This window comes from Carcharodon carcharias, chromosome 6, assembly GCF_017639515.1.
Source record: "Carcharodon carcharias isolate sCarCar2 chromosome 6, sCarCar2.pri, whole genome shotgun sequence".
In the NCBI taxonomy this organism is placed as follows: Eukaryota; Metazoa; Chordata; class Chondrichthyes; order Lamniformes; family Lamnidae; genus Carcharodon; species Carcharodon carcharias.
In genome coordinates, this window is record NC_054472.1 from 138,558,831 (window position 1) to 138,586,799 (window position 27,969).

At 40.7% G+C, this 27,969-nt stretch overlaps 1 protein-coding gene across 3 annotated transcripts; it reads right to left on the reverse strand.

Annotated features, from left to right (window-relative positions):
* Positions 1-1,847: 1,847 nt before the first annotated feature.
* LOC121279113 (GTP-binding protein GEM-like) lies at positions 1,848-27,024 on the reverse strand. Of its 3 annotated transcripts, none has more exons than XM_041190059.1 (5): positions 26,797-27,024; positions 25,772-26,113; positions 13,438-13,514; positions 12,258-12,462; positions 1,848-5,101 (listed from the first exon to the last, which is right to left on the reverse strand). In XM_041190059.1, exons 2-5 carry the CDS (start codon positions 26,091-26,093, stop codon positions 4,824-4,826), a joined length of 882 nt encoding a protein of 293 aa, XP_041045993.1. In that variant the 5' UTR covers positions 26,094-26,113; positions 26,797-27,024; the 3' UTR covers positions 1,848-4,823. The 3 variants fall into 3 exon arrangements, with proteins under 3 accessions (XP_041045993.1, XP_041045994.1, XP_041045992.1); XM_041190060.1 differs by having other exon boundaries at positions 25,823-26,113; positions 26,782-27,024; XM_041190058.1 differs by having other exon boundaries at positions 26,782-27,024.
* Between the last annotated feature and the right edge of the window lie 945 nt (positions 27,025-27,969).

The window sequence follows — 27,969 nt, forward strand, 5'->3', positions numbered from 1 at the left end:
AATATTAATGGTGGCAGCCAAAATGGAGAAATTATTCATGCATTTATGACTGTTTTCTAAATTAGTGCACCACAATTTCAATAAGGAAGGAACAAACATGGAGAGCTAAGTGCTGGCAGGAAAACATTTAGAGATAACATAATTATGCCTACAGTTGGAAGTTAAAAGAAAAATTCTTGCAGTAGATCAAATAGACCGACATGATCAAGTAAATCTACGTGTAGTCGATCTGTGTCTACCTCATTCCCTTTGTGCGCTTGGTAATTTTTACACAGAATTATGTATATCCTTTATAAATTCAAATTGATTAACTCTGACTAGGTCAAATTTTCCCATGTGTTCAATGGCACAACCCATAGTTCACTGAGACTAATCGACATGGCGCCTGGTATTTTTTCTATTGGTGTGTAGCTAACCCGTCTATATTTACCTAACTTATTCCTACCTTATAAAATTCCGGTTTCAAAGATATATCATTGGTGAAATGTATTAAATCATGTTTGTGAAATATAAATTTATGATGCATATGCCATTTGACTGGCAGCTCTTATCATTTAATTAGGACATTCGAGCAAGACCACATCTGTATGTTCATCTTAATTATTCTTCCAGTTTCTCAGCCAGAAATCTTTCTACAACCAATGCCAAAAACCAACTAGCTGTCATTCATCTCATTTCTGCTTCTGGAATCTTGTTGAATGTAAATTGAAGTCACGTTGGCCTACATAACAAAAGCCAAATGGGGAGGATTTCCTATTCCTCACTAATTCCACGATAATGGCACTTGCAGACTGCCTGGACTCTTACGTCAGAACAGCAGTTGATTTCTCAATAGCTTGGCCAAGAACCCTCTCTGATGTTGTCTTTCAAAGTTCTCCCTAGGGATCCTGCACCCTGCCACCCCAGATGGCTTTTTACAGCCTCCTTTATACAGTTCAAAAACACAAAAATGGCTGCTATATTCATTTATTTCAAACAAGCAAGAGTTAATTACATTGAGATTCTTTGAAGTCCCTTTCTGTCTCCTGTTCCCTTAGAAGTAGAAAGGTTTTCACACTTTTTAGAATACTCTATTGACATCCCTGGAGGAGTCTTTGCAATTTAATGACTCTTCGTAATCAGCTCTAGAGATAAGAGTCTGACAAGGTTTGAACAACACAGAATGGTGCCAGGCTGTCTGTCCATACTTCCATTTTGGAAAAGGCTTTTAAACTCAATGTAAAGGTTTAAAAATGAGAATGTACCTTTAAAACTGTTGTTCTTAAAATTTTTAATTTCATAATGATATGTTTGTGGCAAATATCAAAAGCTTTTATCAACTTCAGACCTCTTAATCTTCTGTAAATAAACACACCTGCAGTGAAAAAGCTCTTCAATTAAACAGCAAGTTATTACAAGGTAACAGAGATGTCAAACAAAGCTTTCACTACCCTCTGCAGGAACCTTATTTGCTGAGATCTCAAAATGCATTAGCCATTCTTGCAGCTCAGCAAGACATTCATAATGAGGCCATTCATCATTACAACTGGGTCCATGTTCCATTAAACAGAAATGGGTTTTATAGCCAGCTGACCTTGCCAACTGCCTGCTTTGGGTCCAGCTCCATCCTATCCCCCTCCTCCCTGGAACAAAAATATGGCGGGCACAGGCATTTTTAAAGGAGACTGGTCTACAGAGTCAGGAAGTTCCCAACTCAATCTTCCCATCTCTTGCACGAAAATCCAGCCCTAAGTAACTTATTTCAGGTACATTATGTCAGTTATGTTCAGTACTCACATCTAATCATGGCTAATGCAAAAGTATGAAGTATGTACAGTAACATACAATAAAATCTACAGCAGTGCATATTTCTCTTAAAAAACATTTTATTAAATATCTGTATGTTGTTATATGAATGGTATACTTAAATGATTTAAAGCAAGAATATTCCAGTACAAAAATGAAACTATATATTTGCCCATTGAAATGTAGAAATGAAATATTAAATATAACCTAATTTGTCCATTGAATGAAGATCTTGAAACTGAGAAAATATTATTAACAATTTAATTTCCTTCTAATAAACTTTACAGGTGGCATTTTCAAAACAGATTTCAATAGTAAAGGATTAATTTCAAGGCCAGAAAACATTCAGTCATATTTATACCTCACTCTATTAAAGTATCACGCAGGAGAATTATTTCCAAACTAAAATAACAGGTTTTAAATAAAAGTTCAATTGGGCCAAAATAATTAGATTTTTTGATTTCTCCAGTCTATCTAAAATAAATTGGTCATTGCAATATTTTTGTAAATGAATCCCCTGATTCTCTTTGCACTATTTTTCCATTAAGTAGCAAGATGCTTCTAAAAAGGCTAATCTAGTTGATCCTGTATTTTTCAAAGCAATGATTCAATTATTGAAAATCAATAAAGATGTTGCTGTTCAGTTTCATATCCACTAAAGGTTATTTATTACAGTTTAAGTAATTCAACAATAATCCAAATTTTATTTACCATTCAATGTAAGCCATTCATTCATGAATGCATAGATTAGTAACTGTCTCAACCAACCTAAATCATTAACCAGTCTTTTATTCATTAGCTAGCTGAGTCTCACTTCCACTTCATTCCCAATTGACCAGAATTTGTCATACTCATCTGACAGCGTCAGCATATTCAGCTGAACAACAAAGAGACAGATTGAAATATTCAGTTAGTTCAAGACAAGGTCAACCAGAATGCAAAAAGAATGTTAGATTTTCCTCAAATTAATGACAGCTGTTCTGTTGCTATGGGACTTAGGTTGAAGCATCTCTTAACCAAGAAGTTTTAGCTGGTTCCTATTCAGCAATGAATTGCACATCATTGCCAACATCAATTCCTACAATGTTTAACTTCAAGAATCCATAAGAATTTGTATTACAAAATGAAAGATGAAATTGTTGAGCAATTGATGAAAAGCAAAGTAACATTCACAGTAAATGTCTCCTGTGCTCTCTGGCCAGTTCGGCGAATTTTTGTAAATTACTTTGTCTGGACAGGGTGGAATAGGTTCATTTTGAGCATCCAGGTTAACGATTCTAATGCTTAGAAACCAACAATTTCACAGATCTTCAAACATGATTACATACAAAGAATTGTTCAAAGTACAAACCAGCATACTTTATGCAAAGTAATATATTGAAGGCAATGAAAATGTTTCATTATAACATTAATAAAGTACATTATTTCGCTTGAAAGTAGATTATAAGTAGAAACTTACAAAATAAATACAAAATATTGTCAACATTTTGTTATAAAACACATCTTATTTAATTGTTCATAATAAATAGACAAATCACATCTGGAAAAATATAGAAGAATATATATAGTAATGTAGTTAAAACTAAACTTATTTAAAAGGAATATAATGTAGTTCAAAAAGACATCAGTTTGTTCATCTTATTTGTGCATATAAACATTGGTGTTTTAAATGGAACACAAACATAATACTGGCAGTAAAAAGACTGGACAGTTACAAAGATCTAACATTCATCCAGAAATGAACGATAGCTTCCTGGGAATTAGAACAAAGAGACAAAAGACACTAGTTTGTTGGGCCGAATGTCCTCCTTCTATAGCATAAAATTCCATACGTCTTTATTGATCTCGAGCCTTTTTCATCCATTCTTGTGGCTAATATGAATTAGGGTCCAGCATGTTGGGACATTAATGTGTCAAACACACAGATTCATCCCTTCTCTTTTCTCAATTCGACAACTAAGCCACTGGAGACAGGTTGAACAGTAAGACATACGTTTTCTCATGGAAGGAGATAGGAACTGTCAGATGTTCCCCTCAGTGGCTGCTTCAGAACAACAATACCTGAAAAAGATCTCTTATTCATCTTCTTAAGTGGGAAAAATGCTGGAAATTAATAACCTCACAGCAGTGGCAAGTTATTTTCCAACAAGCACTCTCTGAATGAAAACTCATCTTGATTCACTGGGAACACATGCACACTATTACACCAAGTGGTGGTTGTATTTTTGACATTTTCAATTTCTTGGAGGCCAAGTAAGGAACTAGCTGTTAGTAGCATGTTCTGAATTCTCAGGAGAGCTTACCATGTCTGACAGAGCTCACTTTATTTGTCACTTTTATCAATAATCCACTACTCCAACATTGCCTGAAAGTTCTTTCACTTAAAGTTAGAAAATAATAGTCTAATGTGATAATGTGGTCACTGAGCTGAACTGCAATTGCTGTGCTCCATCTTATGTGATGATAGAGAGAAGTCACGACCAGAAAGCATTTTTACCTTCTGCTAGCAACCAGATACACAATGCATAACATGGAATAGCAGAAGCAAGTTAAACCTCTATTCCATCCTGTTGGTGATCCTCTCTTTTTATAAACAAAAACACACTTATCAAGTTGAATAGTCTTTTTATGACAGAAATGCATGTAGTTTAAAGCTTTACTGCTACAATTCATTTCTGGAACATGTAACTCTAAGCAAGTCCACACATCACGTGCAATATCATAAACTGATATTGAAAGTTCCTTATTGACAAGCAATGTGGGAAATTCACCAACACAAAGTTGTGCCATTGTTAATTCAAACACAACTGTAAACCAATTGAGTCCAATAGATTGAAATCTAATATAGATTGATTAACCCATACCCTTCCAATAATTCAAAAGCAGAAGGCTCTGATGAAAGTACATCAACCTGAAATGTTTCACTCTCCACAGATGCTGCCAGACCTGCTGCGTATTTCCAGCATTTTCTGCTTTAATCCCTCACAATAGCTTGATGACTTAACAGTCACCATTTTAATTATGCCTGTCTACACTTCTTATAGTACAGAAAGGTCATGGCAAGATTTTGATCTCACTTTATAAGCCATTTTTTTGTTGTTCTTTGCTACTAGTCTATCCAAAAAGCGTCGGGCCTTCCTAGGGAAGCTCTCTCTTCTTTTGTACTGGGCCATTCTTCGTTCATTTACTTCTTTGCTGTCTCGTCTGAGCCGCACCTGTCGCACAATTCCTTCAAAGAGCTCTTGTACATTATGCTGGACTGCAGCAGAGGTCTCGATAAACTTGCAGTCAAAAACAACAGCACAAGATCTGCCCTCTGCAGAAGAAAAAATATTTCATGTTTCTTTTTATAAAAGTACATTATATGACTTCTGCTTACTAAAATAATTTTGCCTTGCCCTTTGGCTGTTGCCAACCCATTCCTCAACAAGTGCTGCCAGGATTCTTTGTGTGGGACTTTTTTTATAAATTGCAAACTCCATGAAATTATGGTTAGCTTCTTTTTACTGTTAGAAGAAGGAAGATAAAGAAGTTATTATTTTCTCCCAAATAAAGTAATTGTGACCGGAAATAACTTAGATTTAACTGTCCGTAAACTGTGAACTGTGACTGCTACAATAGTGGCTTGCTAATATGTTGATTGCTGAATTATGTTTCAGCACTGTAATTATAATAAATAATACTTGTATTTATATTGTGCTTTATCATGTCAGAATGTCTCAAAGTGTCTCACACAATGAATTACTTTTAGAGTGCAGTGACAATTTTTATGCAGGCAAACAAAACAGCTAATTCATAGGAGTAAAAAGCAGCCATGAAATGAAATTGATGAATCAATCAATTTTTTGATGGCATATGTTGGAAAAGAATGGTTGCCCAGGGCACAAACAAAGCTTGCTGGTCTTCTTAAATAGTGATGCAAAATGTTTAACATCCACTTTAACAAGCAGATTGGAACTCAGATCAATGTCATTATCAAATAACGGCCCGTCTCTCAATGTCTTACTTCCCCAGTACTCCATTGGAGTATTAGCCAAGATTATGTGCCCTGGGCCTAGTATGGATCTTAAAGACCCAAACTTAGAGACAATTCATATAAAACATATAGGATTGTTGCTACATTAAAATGCATGATAGCTTGTTCGGGCAATCACAGTTACAATACTCCATTCCCAGAGACAAGATAGTAGATAATGTGGTCCGTCACACTGAACCATTTTGTTTTGCTGGAACCCCATGTTATAGGAAACATGAGGCCTAAGGCCCACACTATGCCTGAGTACTGGGCAGCACAGGCAGGAGGTGTCTAAACCATTGTACAGAGGTTAATCATGGTTGCATCTGCAATGCAAATGCACGGTGACGGCTCAAAATGACATTATAGTCCACCTTTCAAGACAACTCTTTTTGTATTTAATGTACAAGCAGCTGTTTACATGCCATTGTCAGTAAAAATCTATTCTTCACACTTCTGTCATAAGGAATGTACTGGCAACAATATTTAATATTCAAAAGAGCTGCCCTCACAATAGTATTCCATTGCTGATGCAGCAGGACTGCATTATTCATGCTGGAAACACACTAGGACTTCACCAAGTTAAAAGATTATTGCTAATTATCCTAATGGTTATGTTTATTCAGTGAGTGGCTGAGCAATACAGACTGAAAAAGTCCCAGGAGCAATCTATACTGGATCAGCTGATGTCGGACTGATGGTGGAGACACTATACTTGTGCTTAAGGCTCTTGAGCTAGGAATAAATAACACAGGTTAGAGAATGTTATCCAGTGACCCTTGGTGGAGGTGCAAATCTGTGGACATTCAACAAGGGCACAATATGGAGTTGGCTATAGTGTCTCTCCAGTCAAACAGCATCCTGATACTCATTGTCAAGGCGGACAACTGAATAATGCTGATCTGGGAGCTTCCAGTGCCATGGAACCCAGTCAGGAGTCAATGTCTTCAGGAGTAGGGGAATGGTCAAATTTTGTGGCTAATATGAGGACAAAAGAAGGGACCCATTAAACCAGGGGTTGTATAGCATGGTTAGGGAATTCTTAAAGTGATTGAAATTACTTTATAGCTATGCAATAATAATTTTGAACGCTGGTTGTGAATCTTTAACAATAACTCCTCCAAGGTACCAAAACGACCACACAGGTTCTGGAAAATTGAAACCTCCGTGCCAGTGCAGAAATGCACTCATCCTGATTCAGTTAGATTCTGTTGGAGGTGGGCAGGTCCAACAACATTTATGTCTTTCGTGGTTTAGAGCCTAATTTGGAGCCTAAGGAGCCCTGGGTTTGGGGAAAGTGACAGGTCTCTTACAAAGGGGACCATTCTTAAATGTAAAAATGAAACACATTGGCTGTTTAAATGTTTTCAAGTCTTTTTGTTTACTTGTTGATGGGATGTGAGTGCTGCTGGGAAGGTCAGCATTTATTGCCCATCCCTTCGTGCTCTTGAGGAGGTGATGGTGAGCTGCCTTCTTGAACCGCTGCAGTGCATGTGGTGTAGGTACACCCACAGTGCTGTTAGGGAGGGAGTTCCAGGATTTTGACCCAGCGACAGTGAAGGAACAGTGATATATTTCCAAGTCAGGATGATGTGCGACTTCGAGGGGAACTGTAGGTGGTGGTGTATCCATGCATTTGCTGCCCTTGTCCTTCCATATAGTGGAGGTTGCAGGTCATCTTTCTTGTCATACAATTATACCTTCCCTTTCAACCGTTGCACGCAGGTTCTACCTTGAGAATTGAAGAGCTTCAACTCTACTAGTAGAGGGCATTTTAGGAGATGTTTCATTGTTTGGGATGCCTCTCCACAGTTACAGTTAACAGAATTCATTTGCCTGTATCACTACTTTTGCATAAGGGCCTTGCAGCAGCTAATACCAGCCCTGAGGTAATTGAGATACAGCCAAGTAGGCCATGTTTCGCTATCTCCTGATGGAAGGGATTCCTCTGGATCATAGACAACTCCTGTGCCTTCATCCTAAGATGTGTTGTCCAATCAGCAAGGTGGCATGGGAGCTGGGGGGGGTAAGGAGGAGGGAGGGGGGTGATGGAGGGGGAGGGGGCAGGGCCCCTACAGTGTAGGGGCTGGACAGTCTGTAAGAAGCTACCCCTCAAACTGAACCTCTTTACTGCTGCCTTTTTCTGGAAGAGAGGACAATGAGGGTCACTAGTCTGACGTGTCTGTTCTACTCTCGATGTAACTTGCCTCCTTATGGCAGGTGGAGCAATGCCTGCAAGCAGGTATGGATCATCCACTTTAGTAGGCTTCAGGCAGCCAGTAATAGCTCTGCAAGCTCTGAACTGAGGACAGGATCCAAATTCTTGGCATGGGGAGAATGTTCCCAAACAGGGTGGGCATATTCAGCTGCTGCATAGCACAGGGCAAGGGCAGTTGTTTGCAATGTTCGTGGGTAAGTTCCCCATTTAGAGTTGGCCAGCTTCCTTAAGATCTTGTTTCTGGCTGCAATCTAACATTAAACCAAGGTATTCACTCATAGCAACGTGTGTTCAGTTCTTGATTTACATCTCTATTCCTAAATCAAAAAGAACTGGTGTGTCTTTTCATTTGGCCTGGAGATTAAGCAATTGCATAGCTGGTTAGTTCAGTTAGTGCATCACCAAGGGACTTCTCTAAAAATAATGAACTTTTGTTCCTGAGATGTTGTGCAAATGTCGTCAGCATAGAGGAAACCTCTGGTATGCGGATGAATGGGCTGATCATTGGTATAAATATTGAATAGCAAGAATGTGAGAACACTATCTTAAGATAAGACATTTTTCTGTCAGTGCCATCTGCTTTCCTCACCATTCAGGTCAGCAAAGGAACTGTTCTCTGTTGGCCAGCGTGTTGCCTATCAGCTCAGTAAATGTGGTATCTTTGGTTGTATGGAATAACTTCTGTACAAGGATCTGATGATTGACCATCTCATATGCAGCAGATGAATCCATGCAGGCTGTGCCTGTTATTCTTCCTGTCTCCTAATCATCTTCAATGAATTGGTTGGGAATTAGAAGTCAGCTTGTGCAGGATTTCCCTGGTCTGAAACCTGCTCGTTCAGGGATGAGTTTTTTCTTTCCCTGATTCCCACTGACTTCAATTTTTCCAGGGCTCTTTGATGCCACACTTGGGTTAAATGTTGCCTTGATATAAAGGGAAGTCACTCTCACCTCACATCTGTCCTCTGGAATTCAGCTCTATTCTCCATGTTAGGACCAAGACTGTAATGAGGTCTGGAGCTTATTGACTTTAGCAGAACTGAGCATTGGTGAGCAGGTTATCATTGATTCTGTGCTGCTTGATAACACTTTCAACAACCCCTTCCATCACTTTGCTGAAAATCAAGAGTAGACTGATGGGGCAATATTTGGCCGGCTTAGATTTGCCCTCACCTTTTGTGGATAGGAAATACCTGGGCAATTTTCCATATTTTCAGGTAGATGCCAGTGTTGTAACTATACTGGAACAGCTTCGTTAGGGAGTGGCTAGTTCTGGACCATAACACTTCATATTACAGATGGGATACTGTCAGAGCTCATAGCCTTTGCTCTATCCAGTGCCTTCAGCCAATTCTTGATATCATGTGGATTGATAGCAGATATCATGGGTGATGTTGGGGACCTCATGAGGAGGCCAAGGCAGATCATTGACTCAATAGTTCTAACTGATGATGGTTGCAAATGCTTCAAACTTGTCTTTTGCACTCACTTGCTGGGCTCTGCCATCATTTGAGGATGGGGATATTTGTGGAGCCTCCTCCTCCAATTATTTGTTTAATTGTCCACTTTCCTAATTCCAGCATTTTGTGTTTTGATTTGAGCTGCTATATATATGATCTGTTCTGAATATATTCCATTTACAACAGAGGTTTTACTTGTTCGTCCTTCGAAGTGAGGATGATCATGTTCATCATCTGGGATGTCTGGTAGGGTTCTGGTGGGTACATAGGTAACTGCGAAGGCAATTTGCACCAGAAGATTCTGCTGGAAATAGGGCAGCATACTGCAGAATAGTGAGTATTGGACGAGTTGCTGGAGGATTTTCTCTCCTTCTGTTTTCTCTCTGCCTCTGACATGCGTTGGCTTTCGAAGGAGGCTGCACTGTTCTTTAATTGGTTGTCAGATGCAACGATCCTGGGCGAGCTTCAGCCACGACTCAAGTCGATGTCAAAACTCCTAAGTGAAGCCATCAGGGCGTCATTGTAGTGCTTCCTTTAACCACCATGAGAGTGCACCCCAGACTTGAGCTCATCATAGAAGATTTGCATTGGTAAGCAAGTGTCAGTCATTCTGGCTACATGACCAGCCCAATTCAGCTGTGACTATCCCAATATGGTGTGGATGCCTGGCATGCCTGCTCGAGTGAGCACTTCAGTGTCTGGTATTTTGTCCTGCTATCTGATCTTCAGAAGCTTCCAAAGGCAACTCAAGTGAAAGTGAATTGAGTTTCTTGGCATGGCACTGGTAGACAGTATCAGTCTCACATGCAAGGAGCAGAGTGGGCAGGACTATTGCTTGATAGACTCTTAGTTTGGTCAGTATACTTACTAGTCTTCATTCCCAGGCTTTTGTTCAAAAGTCTGCCGACGGCTACACTTGCTTTGACAATTCTTGCATCTGTCTCGTTGTCAAAATAAACAGCTCGAGAGAGGGTTCTGCCAAAATAAGTGAACTTATCCACTCTGACAGGTTCTGGTCATAGACTGAAACCTTGGGCTCGAGATCAGGTTTTCCTGGAGCAGGCTGGTACGTTACTTCAGTTTTCTTTGTGTTGCCCGAAGTTGTCGGATGCATTGGAGAACAAGTCCATGCTACACTGCATGTCCAGCTCTGAACTGGCAGCTAGTGCACAGTCATTGGCAAACAGGAAATTGTGAAGTATGTCCTTGGAGACCTTGGCCTTTGCTTGGAATTGTTTCAAATCAAGCAGCTTCCCATCCAAGCGATAACTAATTTCAATGCCAGGATCACTATCATAGAAGGTATCGAAAAGCATGGCAGAGAAAAACATACTGAAGAGATTTTGTGCTAGCATGCAGCCCGGTTTAACTCCATTGGTGACTGGGAATGGGTCAGAAGACTCACCATCATGTGCAAACACACTGTCATGGGACTGTCAAACCATTGTGATGAGATTCTCAGGGCAACTGAACTTCTCCAATACCCTCCAAAGGCCCCCATGGCCAACTCTGTCAAAAGCTTTCAACAGGTCAACAAACAGGGTGTAAAGCTCCAACAGAGGTACTGCCACATACACTAATGGAAGGTGTCCTCAGTGTGACTTTGTCTCCACAAGGACTGTGAGATGGTTTCTCCTACCAATATTGTCATTCACAGATGCATCTGTGACAGGTAGATTGGTGAGGATGAAGTCAAATACTCTTCTTCCACCTTGTTGGTTCCCTCACCATCTACCCCAGACTAGATATGCCCTTCAGAATTTAGCCAGCACAGTCAGTAGTGGTGCTCCCAAGCCACTACTGGTGATTGACACTGAAGTCCCCCACCCAGAGTGTGTTCTGTGCCCTTACTACCCTCAATGCTTCTTCCAAGTGGTGTTCAACATGGAGGAGCACCATTTCATGAGGTGAAGGAGGACAGTAAATGACAATCAGCAGGAGATTTCTTTATAATTGTTTGATCTATTGCCATAAGAACGTATGGGTTCCAGTATCTATGTTGAGAACTGCCAGGGGACTTCCTCCCAACAGTGTACCACCAATAGACGGGGTCTCTCCTGCCAATGAGATAGCACATATCCATGGATGGTGTTGGAGGAGTCTTGGACATTGGCTTTAAGGTATGATTTGGTGAATATGACTACATTAGGCTGTTGCTTGGCTAGTCTCTGGGACAGCTCTTCCAATTTTGGCACAAGCCCCGAGATGTTAGTGGGGAGGACTTTGCAGGATTGACTGGGCCATGTCTGCCTTTGATGTACCTAGGTTAATGCTGGGTGGTCCCACCTGGTTTTATTTTTATTCAATTTTTCCGTGGCAATTTGAACAACTTGCTTTCTAGGCCATTTCAAAGGGCAGTAAAGAGTCAACCACATTGCTGTGGGTTTGGAGTCACATTTGGCCAGACTGGGTCAGGATGGCAAATTTCCTTTCAGAAGGGCTTTTACAACAATCTGGTAGTTTCCTTTATTGTACTAGCTTTTATCCCACAGTATCAATTAATTGAATTTCAATTCCTCCAGCAGCCATGATGAGATTTGAACTTGTGTCTCCGGTGCATTATTCTGGGCCTCTGGATTGCTGGTCCAGTAGCATTACCACTATACTACAGTTCCCACAAGGAACCTCAGGGATCCAAGCCCGGATCTGAGCCCTATCTAAGCACCCATTTATGTCACTGACCTCATAAGAGTCAGGGGGAATCTTTGCCCTCACAAAGTCAAGACCCAACACATTCAAGTCCCAGTCTAGATTACCGAGTAAAATAGAAAATATATACCTGCCACAGATACTTCTCGACATCGCACAAGATCACACTTATTCCCAACTAATATAATTGGAATATCCTCGGCCTGTCGTGTCCTCCGGAGTTGGATGCGAAGCTCCGAAGCTTTCTCAAAGCTTGCTCTGTCAGTGATGGAGTAGACAATGAGATATGCATCGCCTATCAGCATACAGTGATTCTGAGTCCAGTTATCTTCATCCTACCAGCAGACAAAAGTTGACACTAAAATGTCAGCATCTTTTCTATTTCTGGAGTTATAATAATCACTGGATCCAGCAATTAAAAGAAAGACATTTTACAGTTTACAAACTGCTGAGAGTCACCATGCAGTTTACCAAAGCAACCAAACCCTCAAGGAAACTCAGCTGAACAGAAACTGCAGCTGCTAGTATTTACTCAATTTAATTGTTCCATTGTTAGGTTTGGAAATTTGCTGGCATAATCCCCATAAATTAAAATCTAGCGTTGACTACATACTTAACCCTTTCCCATCTGATGTTCTTATCGTGCTGCTTTCCTGGATTAATTTCCATGCACAGCAACTTCATGGTCATTAACATCAAATTAATACAATCTTGTGAAGTGCTTGGCTTTAATAATTAATAACCAAATTGCATTTTTTTATGAATAATTATCTATAAAAATAGAATTAAAAACTTGCACTGCATGTGTATAGTAGACATAAATGGTGCATCACTGTCATCAGCAGTTAAGCGGGCAGCATAACCAAAAATATCTCACAGGCAAATTGAATGCTGCTCTGGAAGGAATTGACCATGATCTTATCAATGGTGCCTTTTCAGATAAGTTTAAATTCTGCTCTCTTCCAATTATTGATCCACTTAGGAATCTTCACGCATTATTCTACTGAAGATAGCTGCCATGTGTGAAACATACATATATCATACTTGTGTTCATTTAGCTTTCATGTTGCTTGCAGCAATTCAACATATTTTACATAGCAAATTATTTTCCAGGTTGTGTTATGTTGGTAGGGTTGACAGTATTAGGTGAAAATTTTGATTTTCATGTGGTATCCTTGGAGCTACAAGTGGTATTTAATGCATCTTAAGCACTAATTTTATCTTCCCAGACAACAGGAGACATCCACCACTATGTACTGCATGGCCAACGCATACGCTTTCATTCCAAGTGTAAGAAATTGTTGTAGTACCTTATTTTCCCACGTGTCCATCACAATAAGGGTGGCTCCCTCCCCATCAACAGTGATCGTTCGCTCGTAAGTGTCTTCTACAAAGAATGAAGGAAAGGATATTTATAAATGAACAAATTACAGAAATTGAGCAGCTTAATAAATAGAACAATGCCATACACCACTGATCATTAATCCACATAGGTAGCTACTGAGATACAATTTATGGGAATGATAAACAACTAGAGTTCTGCTCCTTAAATTTAGACCTTTTGCGCATTCCTAATTTTTGCCACTCCTCTATTAGCAGCTGTGCCTTCATCTGCCTAATTATTTGTGGGATTCCCTCCATAAACCCCTCTGCCTCTCCACACCTCTCTCCTTTAAGTCGCAATGTATAACCTACCTTGTAGACTAAGCTTTAGGCACCTGTTCTAATATCCCCTTACATCACTGGGCATGAAATTTGTTTGGCAGCCTTTATATGAAACATCTTGGGATTTTTTTTACTACTTTAAAGGTGCAATGTAAATGGAAGTTGTTGCAGTTGTTGAAAAACTTCTAGTCGATATCTGCAGAGGATCAAAATTTTAAATGGGATCATGCTTAAGGGTACATTTTCAACCCATTTAGAGGGTTCCAATTTTTTTAAAAAGCTGTTTGTTAAGAAATTATATTTAAACAAGCAAACAGAATATTAAACATTGAGTGCTGATGGTATAGTTAGAAAAATATTCTGAAAGAGTTTTTGAGAAATAAAATATAACAGCCCTCTTTCTGACATCCAGATTCAGCATTAAGCGCTCATTACTAAGGTACAGTGTAGAAAGTTGCAGGATAAAAAAGGCTACAAAAAAGGCTATGGACCTGGCTATAGTACTGAAGACTTGCACTCCAGAACTAGCTGTGCCCCAAGCCAATACAGCTGCAAAATTGGCATCTACCTGACAACATGCAAAGTTGCCCAGGAATGTCCTGTCCACAAAAAGCAAGGCAAATCCAATCTGGCCAGTTATCACCCCAACAACAATATGTTGGAAGGTGTTATTGATAGTGTTATGAAGTGACACTCGCAATAATGTTTGGATTTTGCCAGTATTACCCAGCTCCACACCTCATTACAGCCTTGTTCCAAATATGGAGAAAAGAGCTGAATTCCAGAGGTAGGTTAGAGTGACTGCCCTTGACACCAAGGCAGCATTTAACCGAGTGGGGTATCAAGGAACCTGAGCAAAACTAGAGTGAATGGGAAACTCAGGGGAAAACTCGCCACTGGTTGGAGTCATACCTAGCACAAAGGAAGATGATTGTGGTTTTTGGGGGCCAATCATCTCTGGCTTAGGACATCACTGCAGGAGTTCCTCAGGGCAGTGTCTTTGGAGCAACCATCTTCAGCTGCTTCATTAATGAACTTTCTTCCATCATGAAGTCAAAGTGGGGATGTTCACTGAGTGTTTAGTACCATTCACAACTCCTCAGTTACTGAAGCAATCTGTTCCAGCATGCAGCAAGACCTGGACAATATTTAGGCTTGGACAAGTAATATTCATGCCACAAAGGTGCCAGCCAACGATCACCTCCAACAAGAGAGAATCTATCTCCCCTTGACATTCAACAGCATTGCTCTCACTGAATCCCGACCATCTACATCCTAGAGGTTACCATTGACCAGAAACTTAATCAGATCAGCCAAGCAAATATGATGGTTACAAGAGTAGATCAGAAGCTGGGAATCCTGTGGCAAATAACTCATCTCCTGACTCCTGAAAACGATTCCATTATCGAATACTGTCCTGCATGAGTGCAGTTCCATCAACACTCAAAGTGTTCAACCCACTTCAGCCTGCTTGATCGGCACCCCAATCACCACCTTTAAAATTCACTCCCTTAATTCACCACCAGTGCACAGTGGCAACGGTGTGCACCATCTACAAAATGCACAGCAGCATCTCACCAAAGCTCATTCAACAGTATATTCCAAACCTGTGATGTCTACCACCTAAGGGATAAAGGCAGCAGGTACATGGAAACACCACCCCTCCCGTTCACAAATCATCCTGACTTGGAACTATAATACTGTTCCTTCATGTCACTGGATCAAAGCCCTGTAACTCATTACTCAACAGCACTGTGGGTGTGCCTACACCACATGGATTGCAATAGTTCAAGAATGTGGCTAATCACCACCTTCTCAGAGGCAATTAATAATGGGCAGAAAATGGTGGTCTTGCCACCGGCACTCACATCCCATGAACGAATAAAAAAAAAAACAAATTTAGTACAAAATCTTGGGCAGCATTTTCCCATCGGTGAGTGGAGGTCAGGGCCCATTCGCCAATGCTAAAAATGACGTTGGGTGTGTGTCCCAACGTCACTGCTCATCATTTAGATTGCCAGTTCGGGGGTTGCAGCTGAGTCATCTGCGTGCCTGCCAAACTGTCAAAGGCCTATTAAGACCTGTTAAAAACTAATTAACTCAATTTAATAAGCGATTGGTGGGCAGGCGAAGAGCCCAGGCGGACTTCGCATTTTTCATGAAACCTCATCCACGGGCGGGATGAGGTTTCATGAACTCTAATAAAAATTTATACATTTATTCTTTGACATGTCCCAGCTCATGTGATAGTGTCACATGAGGGGACATGTTTTAAAAGTTTAAAAATCCTTAATTGGCCTGCCCATGTAAAATGGCGGCACGGCCCTGATCGGATTCGCACCCCCGCCCGTCTCCACACAACCCCACTGACAGGGGAAAATTTCTGGCTCCAATGAATTTCCCCCACCAATTATGTTTATAGCCTATGAGTAAGATTTTCAATTTTACATCCATTAGACAGTGTAAATAGTTAAACTACTATTACTAAAATTAGAGTATTAATCCCCAGAATGTTTTTAACACCTTGAAATTGCAAGTTAATATGGCCATGAAAGACAGGATGGTGCCGAGGAGGAGTCTGGTCTAACGGGGAACTGCTTGGCAACAACATTTTAATTGGCTCCTGACCAGGTTTGCGTGAGAGCAGTGCAGCAGAAAAGCCCCTAGCCTGAAAAAAGACCTAAAATCTCTTTCTCCTGTATGCATAAGATTCCAGTAACTCTACAATAATAGCTAGCTGTTCCCCCCCACCCCCCCATGCCTCATGTCTCTATAAACTGCTCTTTCTCTGAAAAACCCCTGTCAAGAGGAAAAGGGGAACATCGTCATTAGAGACATTGAAATACAAGTGCTTAACCAGTGAACTAAAGACTGAAAGTGCTGGGAAGACCTCGTGTCATCAACAAAGAGCCAAAAGGAATTTGTAAGACATCAATCAAAAGCAACACATTGAATCTTGCACTCTGGAATTGGTGCTATTGAACTGTTTATCTCACCCTTAAAATCCATGTTTTGTGTCTTATGTGTCTTGTATGTGTGTGTATAGGAATTTAAGAAGGGGTAGAGTTTAGGTTATAGAGTTAGAAATTAGCAGTTCATATTTCTTTCTTTTGCCACTGGTTAAAGACAATTTGTTCAATAAACAGTTATTTATTTATTAAGTTTACAATTCTGTTGCTCATATTCTGTTAACCAAAATAAACAATTAGGTGGTTTAATCAAACTTTTCACATTTGTCGTGGTTCGGGGAGCAGTGGAGCTTGATATTGCAGCGCACTGTCCCCTGTGAGTCGTAACAAAGTTTGGGGGCTCATCCCTGGATATTTTGGAACAAAAGATAATGACAATTTGGGTGTAAATTTAGTGAGTAATAAAAGCTAAAAGGAAACACTAGGTTTGTAGAATCAAAAATAAGATGGCACTGGAAACTGCTAAAGCTTTCCTGCAAGTGGAAGAGATGTCCCTGACGATTTTACAAGGGATCCCAAAAGCCAGGTTAATCGTATTGGCAAGTAAATTAAGAGTAGAATTGCTTGCCAAAGCTAGGAAGGAAGAGATAATCGAAGAGCGAGCACAGCATTTAAAACTGGAAGGATTACACAAGAGACCGAGTTCTCCAATGAGTGATTTATAGAGTGGGCTCAAATTCTGTTGCAAATAAAAAAAATTGGAACTAGATGCAGCAGAAAAGGAAAGACAGAGAGCATTTCAAAGGGAACAGGCAGAAAGGCAGGAGTGAGAAAGAAAACAAGAAAGGGAATTAGAAATGGTGAAGTTAGAAAAAGAGGAAAGAGAAAAAGAGAGAGACAGAGAATTTCAGCTTAGAATGTTGGCAGTTAAAAAAGAGATAGGTGAGGCAGGACTTATTTCCAGATCAGAACCCAGTGGGGAGATGTTTACATTTGTAAAAGCTCTTCAAAAGTTTGAGGAAAGGGATGTTGAAGCATTCTTTATTTCATTTGAGAAGGTAGCTAAACTGAGCAATTGGCCAAAGAAAAACTGGACATTCCCATGCAGAGCAAATTGACAGGTAGAGCACAGCAAATTTATGCTTCACTGTCAGAAGAGGTTTCTAGGGATTATGATGTGGTGAAAAAGACCATTTTGAGTGCATATGAGTTGGTCCCTGAAGCATACAGACAAAAGTTTCGAAATTGTTGCCTGAGCAAACTTACACTGAATTTGAAAGCATTAAGCAAAGTAATTTTGACAGGTGGATACGAGCATTAGGAATTGAAACTACCTATGAAGATCTGAGAGAGACCATTCTCTTGGAAGAATTTAAAATCTCCCTACCTTCTGTAATAAGAACCCATGTGTTGCAACTGCCAGCCAGACAGCAGTAATGGCTAATGATTATGAGCTGATCCATAAAACTGAACCTTTCTTCCATCACCCCCATAAATTTGAAAAGGATAGAAAGTGAGAGAGTGAAAGAAGGGCAAGTAGCCAGGGTAACAAATGGATAGCTGGGAATACCTTCAGATCACCTCCCCAGATCAGGAAGGAAGGATGGAGGTGAAACTCAAAGGCCTAAGTGTTTCCATTATAATAAAGTGGGGCACATTTGGTCAGAATGCTGGAAGTTGTGAGGGAAGCCCATGAGGCTTATTGGAGTTCATAAGATTGAGATCGGAAAGGGAACTCAAAAAGAAAATGCCATGGATCAAATTGTAGCTTTAGCTTAAAATAAGGGACTGGAAGTAAACACTGCTGTGAATGCAGGTGAAGTGAATAAGGTAGATGAGAGATATAGAGAGTTTTTGTCTAAAGGAAAGATAACCCCTTTTTCATCAAATGATGCAGCTAAAGCCATAATTATATTAAGGGACACAGGAGATACTCAAGCTCTTTTGCTGGAGAAGACCTAGTTTTCCCTCCAGGGAGTTCAATGAAAGCTAAATTATTGGTAACTGGGATAAGTGGAGAGTAGACCCCAACTCCATGGTACAAAGTGCAATCAGAGTGTGATTTGTTGTCTGGGTCGATGGTTGTAGGGGTGGTTAAGAAATTACCCATGGATGGAGTTGATTTACTCCTGGGGAATGATTTGGCAGGAGTGGAGGTTATAGCTTTGCATATAATTACGGGAAGTCCGAAAGAGGCTAAAACGACGGAGCCGTCAAAAGAACAATTTCCTGGTATTTTTCCATCATGTGTGGTGACCAGAGCAACGGCTAAACAAACTCGATCACTAGAGGTCACTGTAATACCACGAGCATATGTTAGAGTAGCCGAAACTTTATTTAAGGATGAGGATAATTCAAAGGAAGTGTTTGGCATGTCCTCATTAATTGAGGCTCAGAAAGCAGATTCAGAGTTAAACAAGTTAGCACAGTCAGCTCACACTAAAGCAAAGACTAAAGGAGTCTTCCAGAGTGCTATTACATTAAAAATGGAGTTCTGATGAGGAAGTGGAGACACCCTCACAGGCCTGCAGATGAGGAACGGATAGTTGTTCATCAGATGGTAGAACTGCCCAAATATTGGAGAGGAGAAATTGCAAGTAGCACATGAAATTCCTATGACAGGACATGTAGGAATATGGAAAACCCAAGCGTCAATAAACAGGCATTTTACCTGGCCAAAACTTCATAAGGACGTGCTGCAATTTTGTAAAACATGTGATACATGTGAGGTATTAGGTAAACCTCAATAAGTAATCAAATCTTTAATGCCCATGCCAGTTTTTGAAGAACCATTCAGTTGGGTATTAGTAGATTGTGTAGGACCATTATCCAAAATGAAAGCAATATATCAGTATATCCTTACAATCATGAATATGACAACCCGATTTCTAGAAACTATTCCTTTAAGGACAATTACAGCTGAGGTGGTAGTGGAAAAGTTAACTTAGTTTTTCATTCATTTTGCCTACCAATTGAAATACAATCTGCCCAATCTAACTTCATGTTTAAGCTTTTCCAGGACATAATCAGCAGATATCAGCAACTAAAGTCTACTGCCCATCTTCCACAGACACAGGGAGCTTTAGATAGAAACCATCAGACTCTCAAAACCATGATTAAGATCTATTGCCACGAATACCCAAAGGATTAGGACAAAGGATTAGATTTCTTACTATTTGCTAACAGCAATTCTCCAAATGAATCTACTAGATTTAGTCCATTTGAATTGATCTATGGTCATGAAATAAGAGGTCCATTAAAAGTGATTAAGGAAAAGCTCCTAAAGCAGAATGACAAATCCTCCATGTTGGATTACGTGTCCATGTTTCTAGAAAGACTCACAGGAGCATGTAAAGCAGCATGAGGGTACTTAAATATTTCACAAGCAAAAATGCAAGAGTGGGCAGATAAACTTGCTACAGCTAGAATGTTGCAAGCAGGAGATAAAGTATTAGTATTATTGCCTTTGCAGGGTGAACCTCTAAAAGCAAAATTCGTTGGCCCCTACAAGGTAGTTAGGAGGGTTAGTAAAGTGACTTATCTAATAGATACTCCTGAGCGTGGGAAGAAGGAACGGTTACGAAGCTTAAACATGTTGAAGCAATATCATTGCAGGGAAGATGACAAAAAAGAGCAAGTGTGCCAGATGGTAAGAGTAATGGAGAGTGACAGAAAGAGTAAGAGTAAGGTAGAAATAGACAGTGCACAAAGCGAACCTTCTACAATTCAACTAACCAACACGAAAATACTGGGACAGTTAGGCACTGTGTTCTCATATTTAGAGGAAGGATGAATGGAAGTATGTCCCATGTTTTATTGTCCATGTGTCACATACCCTGTGATGAAACACATTTTTGAAATGGTGTTTCATCTCTTTTAAGGGTGGAGGCATGTAAGGAACATATCTTTTTATTTCTGTTGGACTGTGGATTAAAATTACAATAGCTACAGTTTGAAAGACATATCTACTGGAACAGTGTGAGGGATATATACAATGTTGCTGTCCTGGAACAGAGTGTGCCCTGAAAGACAGGATGGTGCTGAGGAGGAGTCCAGTCTAATGGGGAACTGCCTGGCAACAACATTTTAATTGGCCCCTGAGAAAAGAGAAAAAACCTAAAATCTCTTTCTCCTGTGTGTGTAAGATTCCAGTATTTCTACAATAATAGCTAGCTGTTTTTCCCCTCATATCTCTATAACCTGCTCTCTCTCTGAAAAACCCCTGTCAAGAGGAAAAGGGGAAGATCACCATTAGAGACATTGAAAAGCAAGTGCTCAACCCGTGAACTAAAGGCTGAAAGTGCTGGGAAGACCACCTTGTGTCATCAACAAAAAACTGAAAGGAATTTGTAAGACATCAATCAAAATCAACACATCGAATCCTGTACTCTGGAATTGATGCTACTGAACTGTTTTATCTCACTCTTAAAATCCATGTTTTGCGTGTCTTGTATGTGTATGTATAGGGATTTAAGAAGGGTTAGAGTTTAGGTTATATGTTAGTGATTAGCAGTTCATATTTCTTCCTTAAGCCACTGGTTAAAGACAATTTGTTCAATAAACAGTTATTTACTTATTAAGTTTACAAACCTGGTGCTCGTATTCTGTTAACCTAAATTAAATAATTAGGTGGTTTGATCAGACATTTCACATTTGTCGCAGCTCGGGGAGCAGTGGAGCTTGATTGCAGTGCACTATCCCCAAGGACTCATGACAATTTGTATACAAGTGTGTTGAATTGCACATTGTGAACTGTACGAAAGGCAGCTAAAAAGCAGTTACATCTGCATACAGATTTACAGATTTCAAAGATTGAGCCCACAGCATTACAAGAGGCTCCCATAAGGAATGCAAGCTTATGGTTCTGATTCTGTCTTGAGCAATATATTAAGTTTGAGCTACTTGGATGTCAGAAAGTCATAATGGCACAGAAGGAGGCCATTTGGCCCATTGAGTCCATTTCAGCTTTCTATAGAGCAACCAAACAGTCCCATTTCCCTGTTCCATCCCCTTAGTTCTGCAAGTTTATTTCCCGCAAGTGCCCATCCAAATTCCTTTTAAAATCATTCATTGTCCCCACTTCCACCACCCTTGTAGGCAGCGAGTGTTGGCCGACGTGATGCATTTGCATAGCAAAAAAAAAAATGTGCTGGTACTGGGGTTTTGCAGAGGAAGAAGGAATATTCAATAAATTAATTCTCAGATATGGGTGTTGTTGTTAAAGCTAGCATTTATTAACCATCCCTTGCTGTCCTCGAGAAGGTGGTGATGGAACCTCTTTTTGAACTGCTGCAGGCCCACTTGGTGATAGTTTTTCCAATATATGGGTAGGTAGGGAGTTCTAGGATGTTAATCCGGTGACAATGAAAGAATGGGCACATATGTCTAAGTCAACGTAGTGTGTGATTTGGAAGTACTGCTGAAGCAGCTTTAGTCGACTTCTTTCAGTGCTTGCTGTAAATAAAACACTGAACCTATAGGGTGCCATTGGTATGAATACTTAGGGAATGAATGCTTAGGCAAGTGGGTGGGGTATCGATCAAGCAGATTGGTTTAACCTGGATGGTGTCAAGCTCCTTGGCTAAGGTTGATTTTTTTCGTTTAAATTTTAAAAAGCTGGAGAGAGGGTTCCACCATCTTGAAGCACCCTCTCCACTGCAGCCTGCAGCTCCTTTCAAGCTGGAAGGCCTTTGATTTTCCCACCATCTTCAAGAGCCTATCCGCCATTAAAATATATAACAGTAGCATTTAAAGAATTAATACAATTTGCAATAATGCAATTTGTAACTACTATGCAAACTTCATGATGCAAAAACTCCACAGAAAATGTGGTCCAACCAAGGCTAACAAGAAGAGTTAAAGATAGTGTTAAATCAAAAGAAGAGGCTATAATGTTGCCAAAAAGAGTAGTAATCCTGAGGATTTGGAGGATTTTAGAATTCAGCAAAGGAGGACCAAGAAACTGATAATGAAAACGAAAGAATTGAGAGTAGAAATAAAAAGGGATTTTAAACATTTCTATAGTTATGTAAATAGGAAGAGATAGATAAAAGTAAATGTGGCCCAATAGAGACAGGAATGGGTGAAATTATAATGAGAAATAAGGTAATGGTAGAGAAATGAAAAAAATATTTTGGTCAGGATCCTCCCTGTGAGCTTCTGAAACCCGCCATCAGGCTGAAACCCGCCATCAGTCTGAAACCCGCCATCAGGCTGAAACCCGCCATCAGTCTGAAACCTGCCATCAGGCTGAAACCCGCCATCAGGCTGAAACCCGCCATCAGTCTGAAACCCGCCAACAGGCTGAAACCCGCCATCAGGCTGAAACCCGCATCAGGCTGAAACATGCGACAGATGCTCACACTGTGTGGAAAACAGTCACTCATTGTGATTTTCACCGGGGCAGCCAATTAATGGCCAGAGGGTAGGCTTGCTGTCCAATTAAGTATGATGGATGGACTGGTGAAGCTGGTGGGCAAATCAGAGGCCTTCCAACTTGAAAGGAGCAGCAGGTTGCAGTGGAGAGGGTGCTTCAAGATGGAGGAACCCTCTCTCCAACTTATTAAAATTTAAACTAAAAAAATGCCTTTTGTAGGCAGGCCACTACAATGTTGGGGGGGGGTGGGGGTGGGGGTTGTGGGGTGATGGGGGCGGGGGGGGTGGCGGAGAGAGTCCCTCTACAGGGTGGCTTGTGCCTGCTTCTGCAATCAAGGAAGCAGGGAGGGCCTCTAGGCCTGCCCTGAGCAGTGGCCCCCTGGTCTACCACCAGAAGGCAGCCTCCAAGCAGCTAACCTGCTGACCGCCACCTCCAGGGACTTGGAGGCCAACTGGAAAATCCTTTAATAGGTCTTTAACGAACTATGTCAGCTACTCTTCACATGAGGGTGAATAGCCCTGCTGCACCATCCCACACCCACCCCACCCCCCAAACCCCCCACCTCCCCCCCCCCAACCCCCCCACCCCCACCTCCATAGCACCTTCAAGAAAAAGGCCTCAGGGTAGGGCAGAGTTGAGGAAGCAGCACGCTGGGTGGCTTTATTTTAGGGCCCACCTGCCCCCAATCCTGGCCATGACAGGGCCGAAAAATCAAGCCCTTCACAGTAGAAATCACAAGACCATTCTGGATAAAATGGAGAACCAGGGGTCTAATGAGAATGTGGAACTTAAAAGAAATCACCATCAGTAAATAATACTGGATAAATTAATGGGATTAAGCAGCACAAAATACCCTGGACTGAGGACCTGCATCTGAGGGTTTTAAAGGATGTAGCTGCAGGGATAGCACGTGTATCAGTTTTGTTCTTCCAGAATTCCTCAGATTCTAGAAAAGGTCACAAATATAACCCAGTTATTTAAGAAAGAAGAGAGAAAATAGGGAACTAGTTAGCAAATGCTGGATCAAGTATTAGGGGTGGGATAACAAGGCGCTTGGAAAATCATATTATTACACAGTCAACACACATTTATGAGGATGTAACTAGTAGGATGGATAAGGGAGAATTGGTGGACCGATTTGGATTTTGACTTTGATTTTCAAAGACATCAAGAGGTTATTACATAAAATTAGGACCCATAGGATTAGGGGTAATATATTAGAATGGATTCAGGTTTGGTTAGTGGGCAGAAAGCAAAGAATGAACAGTGCATTTCAGGTTGGTGGGTAGTGACTAATGGAATACTTGAGCCTCAGCTATTTACAATCTATATTAATCACTTAGGTGAAGGGACTGAGTGTAACATAGTTTTCTAATGATATGAAGTTAGGTGGGTAAACGGTCTATCAAAATTGGCAGCAGTGCACCTCAGGAGAAGAGTCATACAGACTCAAAACGTTAACCCTGTTTCTCTCTCCACAGATGCTGTCAGACCTACTTAGTTTTTCCAGCATTTTCTGTTATTATTTCGAATTCCCAGCATCTGCAGTATTTTGCTTTTATCTTACTGTAAACTCACTGGACTTTATAAAGATAGTGCTTATTAACTTTACTTTGTAAAACCTGTTCTTTGACATACTAATACAAATATAATTCACATAATATACCTAAAACACCAATATGGATATAGTTCAGCAACAGCATTTACTTGTGGAAAAAACTCAGCAGGTCTGACAGCAACTGTGGAGAAAGAAACAATTAACGTTTCCCGTCTGTATGATCCTTCTTCAGAGCTGAAGAAATGTTAACTCTGTTTCTCTCTCCACGGATGCTGTCAGACCTGCTGAATTTTTTGCAGCACTTCTTGTTTTTATTTCAGATTTCCCGTATCCGCAGTATTTTGCTTTTAGCATATATTTGCACCCTTACTGGAAAAGAACATTCCAAAAAGTGTGTCACAGAGGCATGAATGAGAAAAGCGACACTAAGCCTAGCAAAGGAAATATTAGAAAGGGTGGTCAAAAGCTTAGCCAAAGAAATGCGTTTTCAGGTGGTTCAACAAAGGTGAAGAAGTGAATGCATTTGGAAGTGGAATTTCATGGCATGGCAAGCCAAAGTCAAAGGAACAGAGAATTCAGGATGTAGGACTGGTTCCAGAGCTGAAAGAAATTACAGAGACGGGGAGGGATTTAAACACAAGGATAGGAATTTAAAACTTAAGGTATTGGGAGTTTGTGAGGATCGAGTGATAGGATATAGGGGACAGAGTTTTGGAGGAGCTGAAGTTACAGAAGATGGACATAAGAACATTAGAATATGTTGGAGATAAGGATTACAGTAGTAGATGGGCTGAAGTAAAGGCAGAAGTAATTAAACTGAGGCCATGCTTGCCCTCCCAGGTGGGCATAAGAAGTTCCATGTCCCTATTTAAAGAGCAGGGAGTTCTCCCCATGTCTTGACCAACATTAGTCGACCAAAATCAGTAAAAAAACAAATTAGCTGGCCATTGATCTTATTATTGTTTGTGGAACTTTTCACAAATTGGCGTGGCGCTTTCCCACTTTAGAACAGGTGACTACAATTCAAAAGTATTTCATTGGCTGTGAAACTCTCGGTTGTTATAAGGGGAAAAGGCGCTATATAAATGCAAATCCTCCCTTAGCCGAAAATAGGTGTGGAGCATTAGAATTCTTACCCCCTAAAATGCCCCAGTTCTCCAGATTATTTTGCAAACCAGCAAATATACTTGTCAAAGTGGACTTTCCAACTCCCGTTTCTCCGATCAGGACCACTCTGTACAGATTGTTACTGGAATCAGTGGAGATGACCGAGTCGGAGGAGTCGGAGGACCAGCTCCCCCTGCAGGGTTCTCCCGGGCTCAGGCAGGATTTCGATCGCACCACATGTGTATTCCCTCTCCACAGCTGCTTGCCGTCAGCAGGAATGCTCCAGCGTTGCTGTGCAGGCGTCGGCGTCAGCGATGAGCTACTGCGCCGTCTAGTGTCGTTTAAAGTCATGGTTCACTCCACAAAGAGCACTGCCGACAAAGACCAGAGCAATGTTAATAGAATGATCACTAATATGACTATGTTAATGTTCCCGATCTGGGGTGAACAATTCAAAAGCAAACGTACGTGTCCGGGGAGGAGACAAGTAAATGTTAACGTGATAAGGGACCACTGATTCACTATTAACACACGGGAATAAAAAACCCAGATTCCATGGAATGAAAAAAAACTTCGCTTTCTCTCCGCTGCAAGTTTCTCGCAAACTTCTCCAACACACCTTTTTACTATATGTTTCAGTAAATACACTGGATTAACATTTTGGGTTTATAGCACTAACTGACCTTTACATGCCATTGGATAAAACTAAAGGATTTTCCCCTTGAAGAAAAAAGAGACTGCAACTGTGAAGTCATAAGTCACTTTTTTCTCCATTCACTAATATTTTGCAAACTTATACCAACTCTTTTACATTATTAAATTGGAATATTTCACAAATATAAACTCGGCTTTACAATGGAGAAAGATTGTTTCATTTAACGACATATGTAACTCTATTAACGCAGTTGTTAAGTGATTTGACAATTGCTTTAAAATATATCATGTACTTTTATTAATTAGAAAACGCTAAAAAAAAAATTAAAATACAATGAGCTACATTCGAATCTAAGACAAGTCATTTGTGGGTGAAGTATCTTACCCTGCAGTCTCCTACCGTGTATTCCGGCGTACTGGTTTAGTTGAGAATGTCTGGGGGTGCTGATTAATGTTTAATCCTCTCTGATGGTGCTGTCGCTCTGGCTGTAATTCTCTCTGATCTCTCCTCTGGTTTATATTAAGCAGATCAGATCAGAGCAGGGCTTTTCCGTGATGTCACTAAAACTCCAAGTTCCCCTGACAGCTCCTGGAGATTTTAACTCTGACCACAAATCTTTTCCCTCCTCCCCCTTCCATCACCCCACCCTCCAACAGCAGGGTATGGACGTGAAAAAGGAAGTTGCAAGATGATTCTGACATGCATTAGAAACTAAACGAAGAAAGTAACGGTACAAGAGATTCGTGATGTGATTTAACCTCAAAGAAGTTCTGAAGTTCAAACGATTGCCAATGCAAGGTTGAGCAAAGTTTCGTTTTAGTGAGAAAAATGGTCAGATACAGAAGTTATACGGAATATTGAGCAATGATTTTGACGAAGTGCAGAAGCAGACTGCAATATCTGCAATGTCCCCCGTTGCAAAGCGGCTTCCTCGACTTCTTGGTCACCGCTCTGCCTGCCTCGCACTCATAGCCAGCGCTGCGTCCTCTTCCGAAGATTCCCGCTCCTTGGTGTATGTAGCACATACTGTCAGAGTTTCTTATGAATTATGCCCCACGAAACCAAATTTCGCATTTCATCCCCAATTTAAACGGGATTCCCCCAACCCCAGCGGCGCCGTGACTAATGAAACTCATGTCAGCGGCACCATCAGATCAGGTTTACACCAAACACACAACGGTAGACCAGAAACCGAATCCAAATATCTTTTTCAAAAGTTTCAGATTTGCAAGGGAGCAAAACAAAAACCCAAACAGCATAATTGCAGCAACTGCGGCGCAAAGTGATATTTTTGATGCTAAATTTTGCACAACCGTCAATGGAACCTCAGACGGTCTTGGTACAGAACCAATTCTTTATCACACACATGCAATGATGTCAAGCAGTACCGCCATAGACTCCTGTTACAACCTCGACTGACCAGGAAGCGTCCTGAATTAACATTGCTAAGGCTGGGTTGGCATGGGCAGTACAGATGGATTCAGCAACCCTGTGTTTGTATGGATTGATCAGTAGGAGTTCTGCTCCAGTTGCCTGGAGGACAGGATTTAGTTTCCTTCGGACACTGGTTCC

What these genes read in the sequence shown, in the direction of transcription:
- LOC121279113 (XM_041190059.1), bottom strand. Translation starts at nt 26,093, where the DNA reads ATGACTTTAAACGACACTAGACGGCGCAGTAGCTCATCGCTGACGCCG. An exon ending in GAACTGGGGCATTTTAGGGG is followed by an intron (nt 13,515 to 25,771) that starts GTAAGAATTCTA and finishes CATTCTTTGTAG; the next exon opens with AAGACACTTACGAGCGAACG. An exon ending in TGGACACGTGGGAAAATAAG is followed by an intron (nt 12,463 to 13,437) that starts GTACTACAACAA and finishes GTCTGCTGGTAG; the next exon opens with GATGAAGATAACTGGACTCA.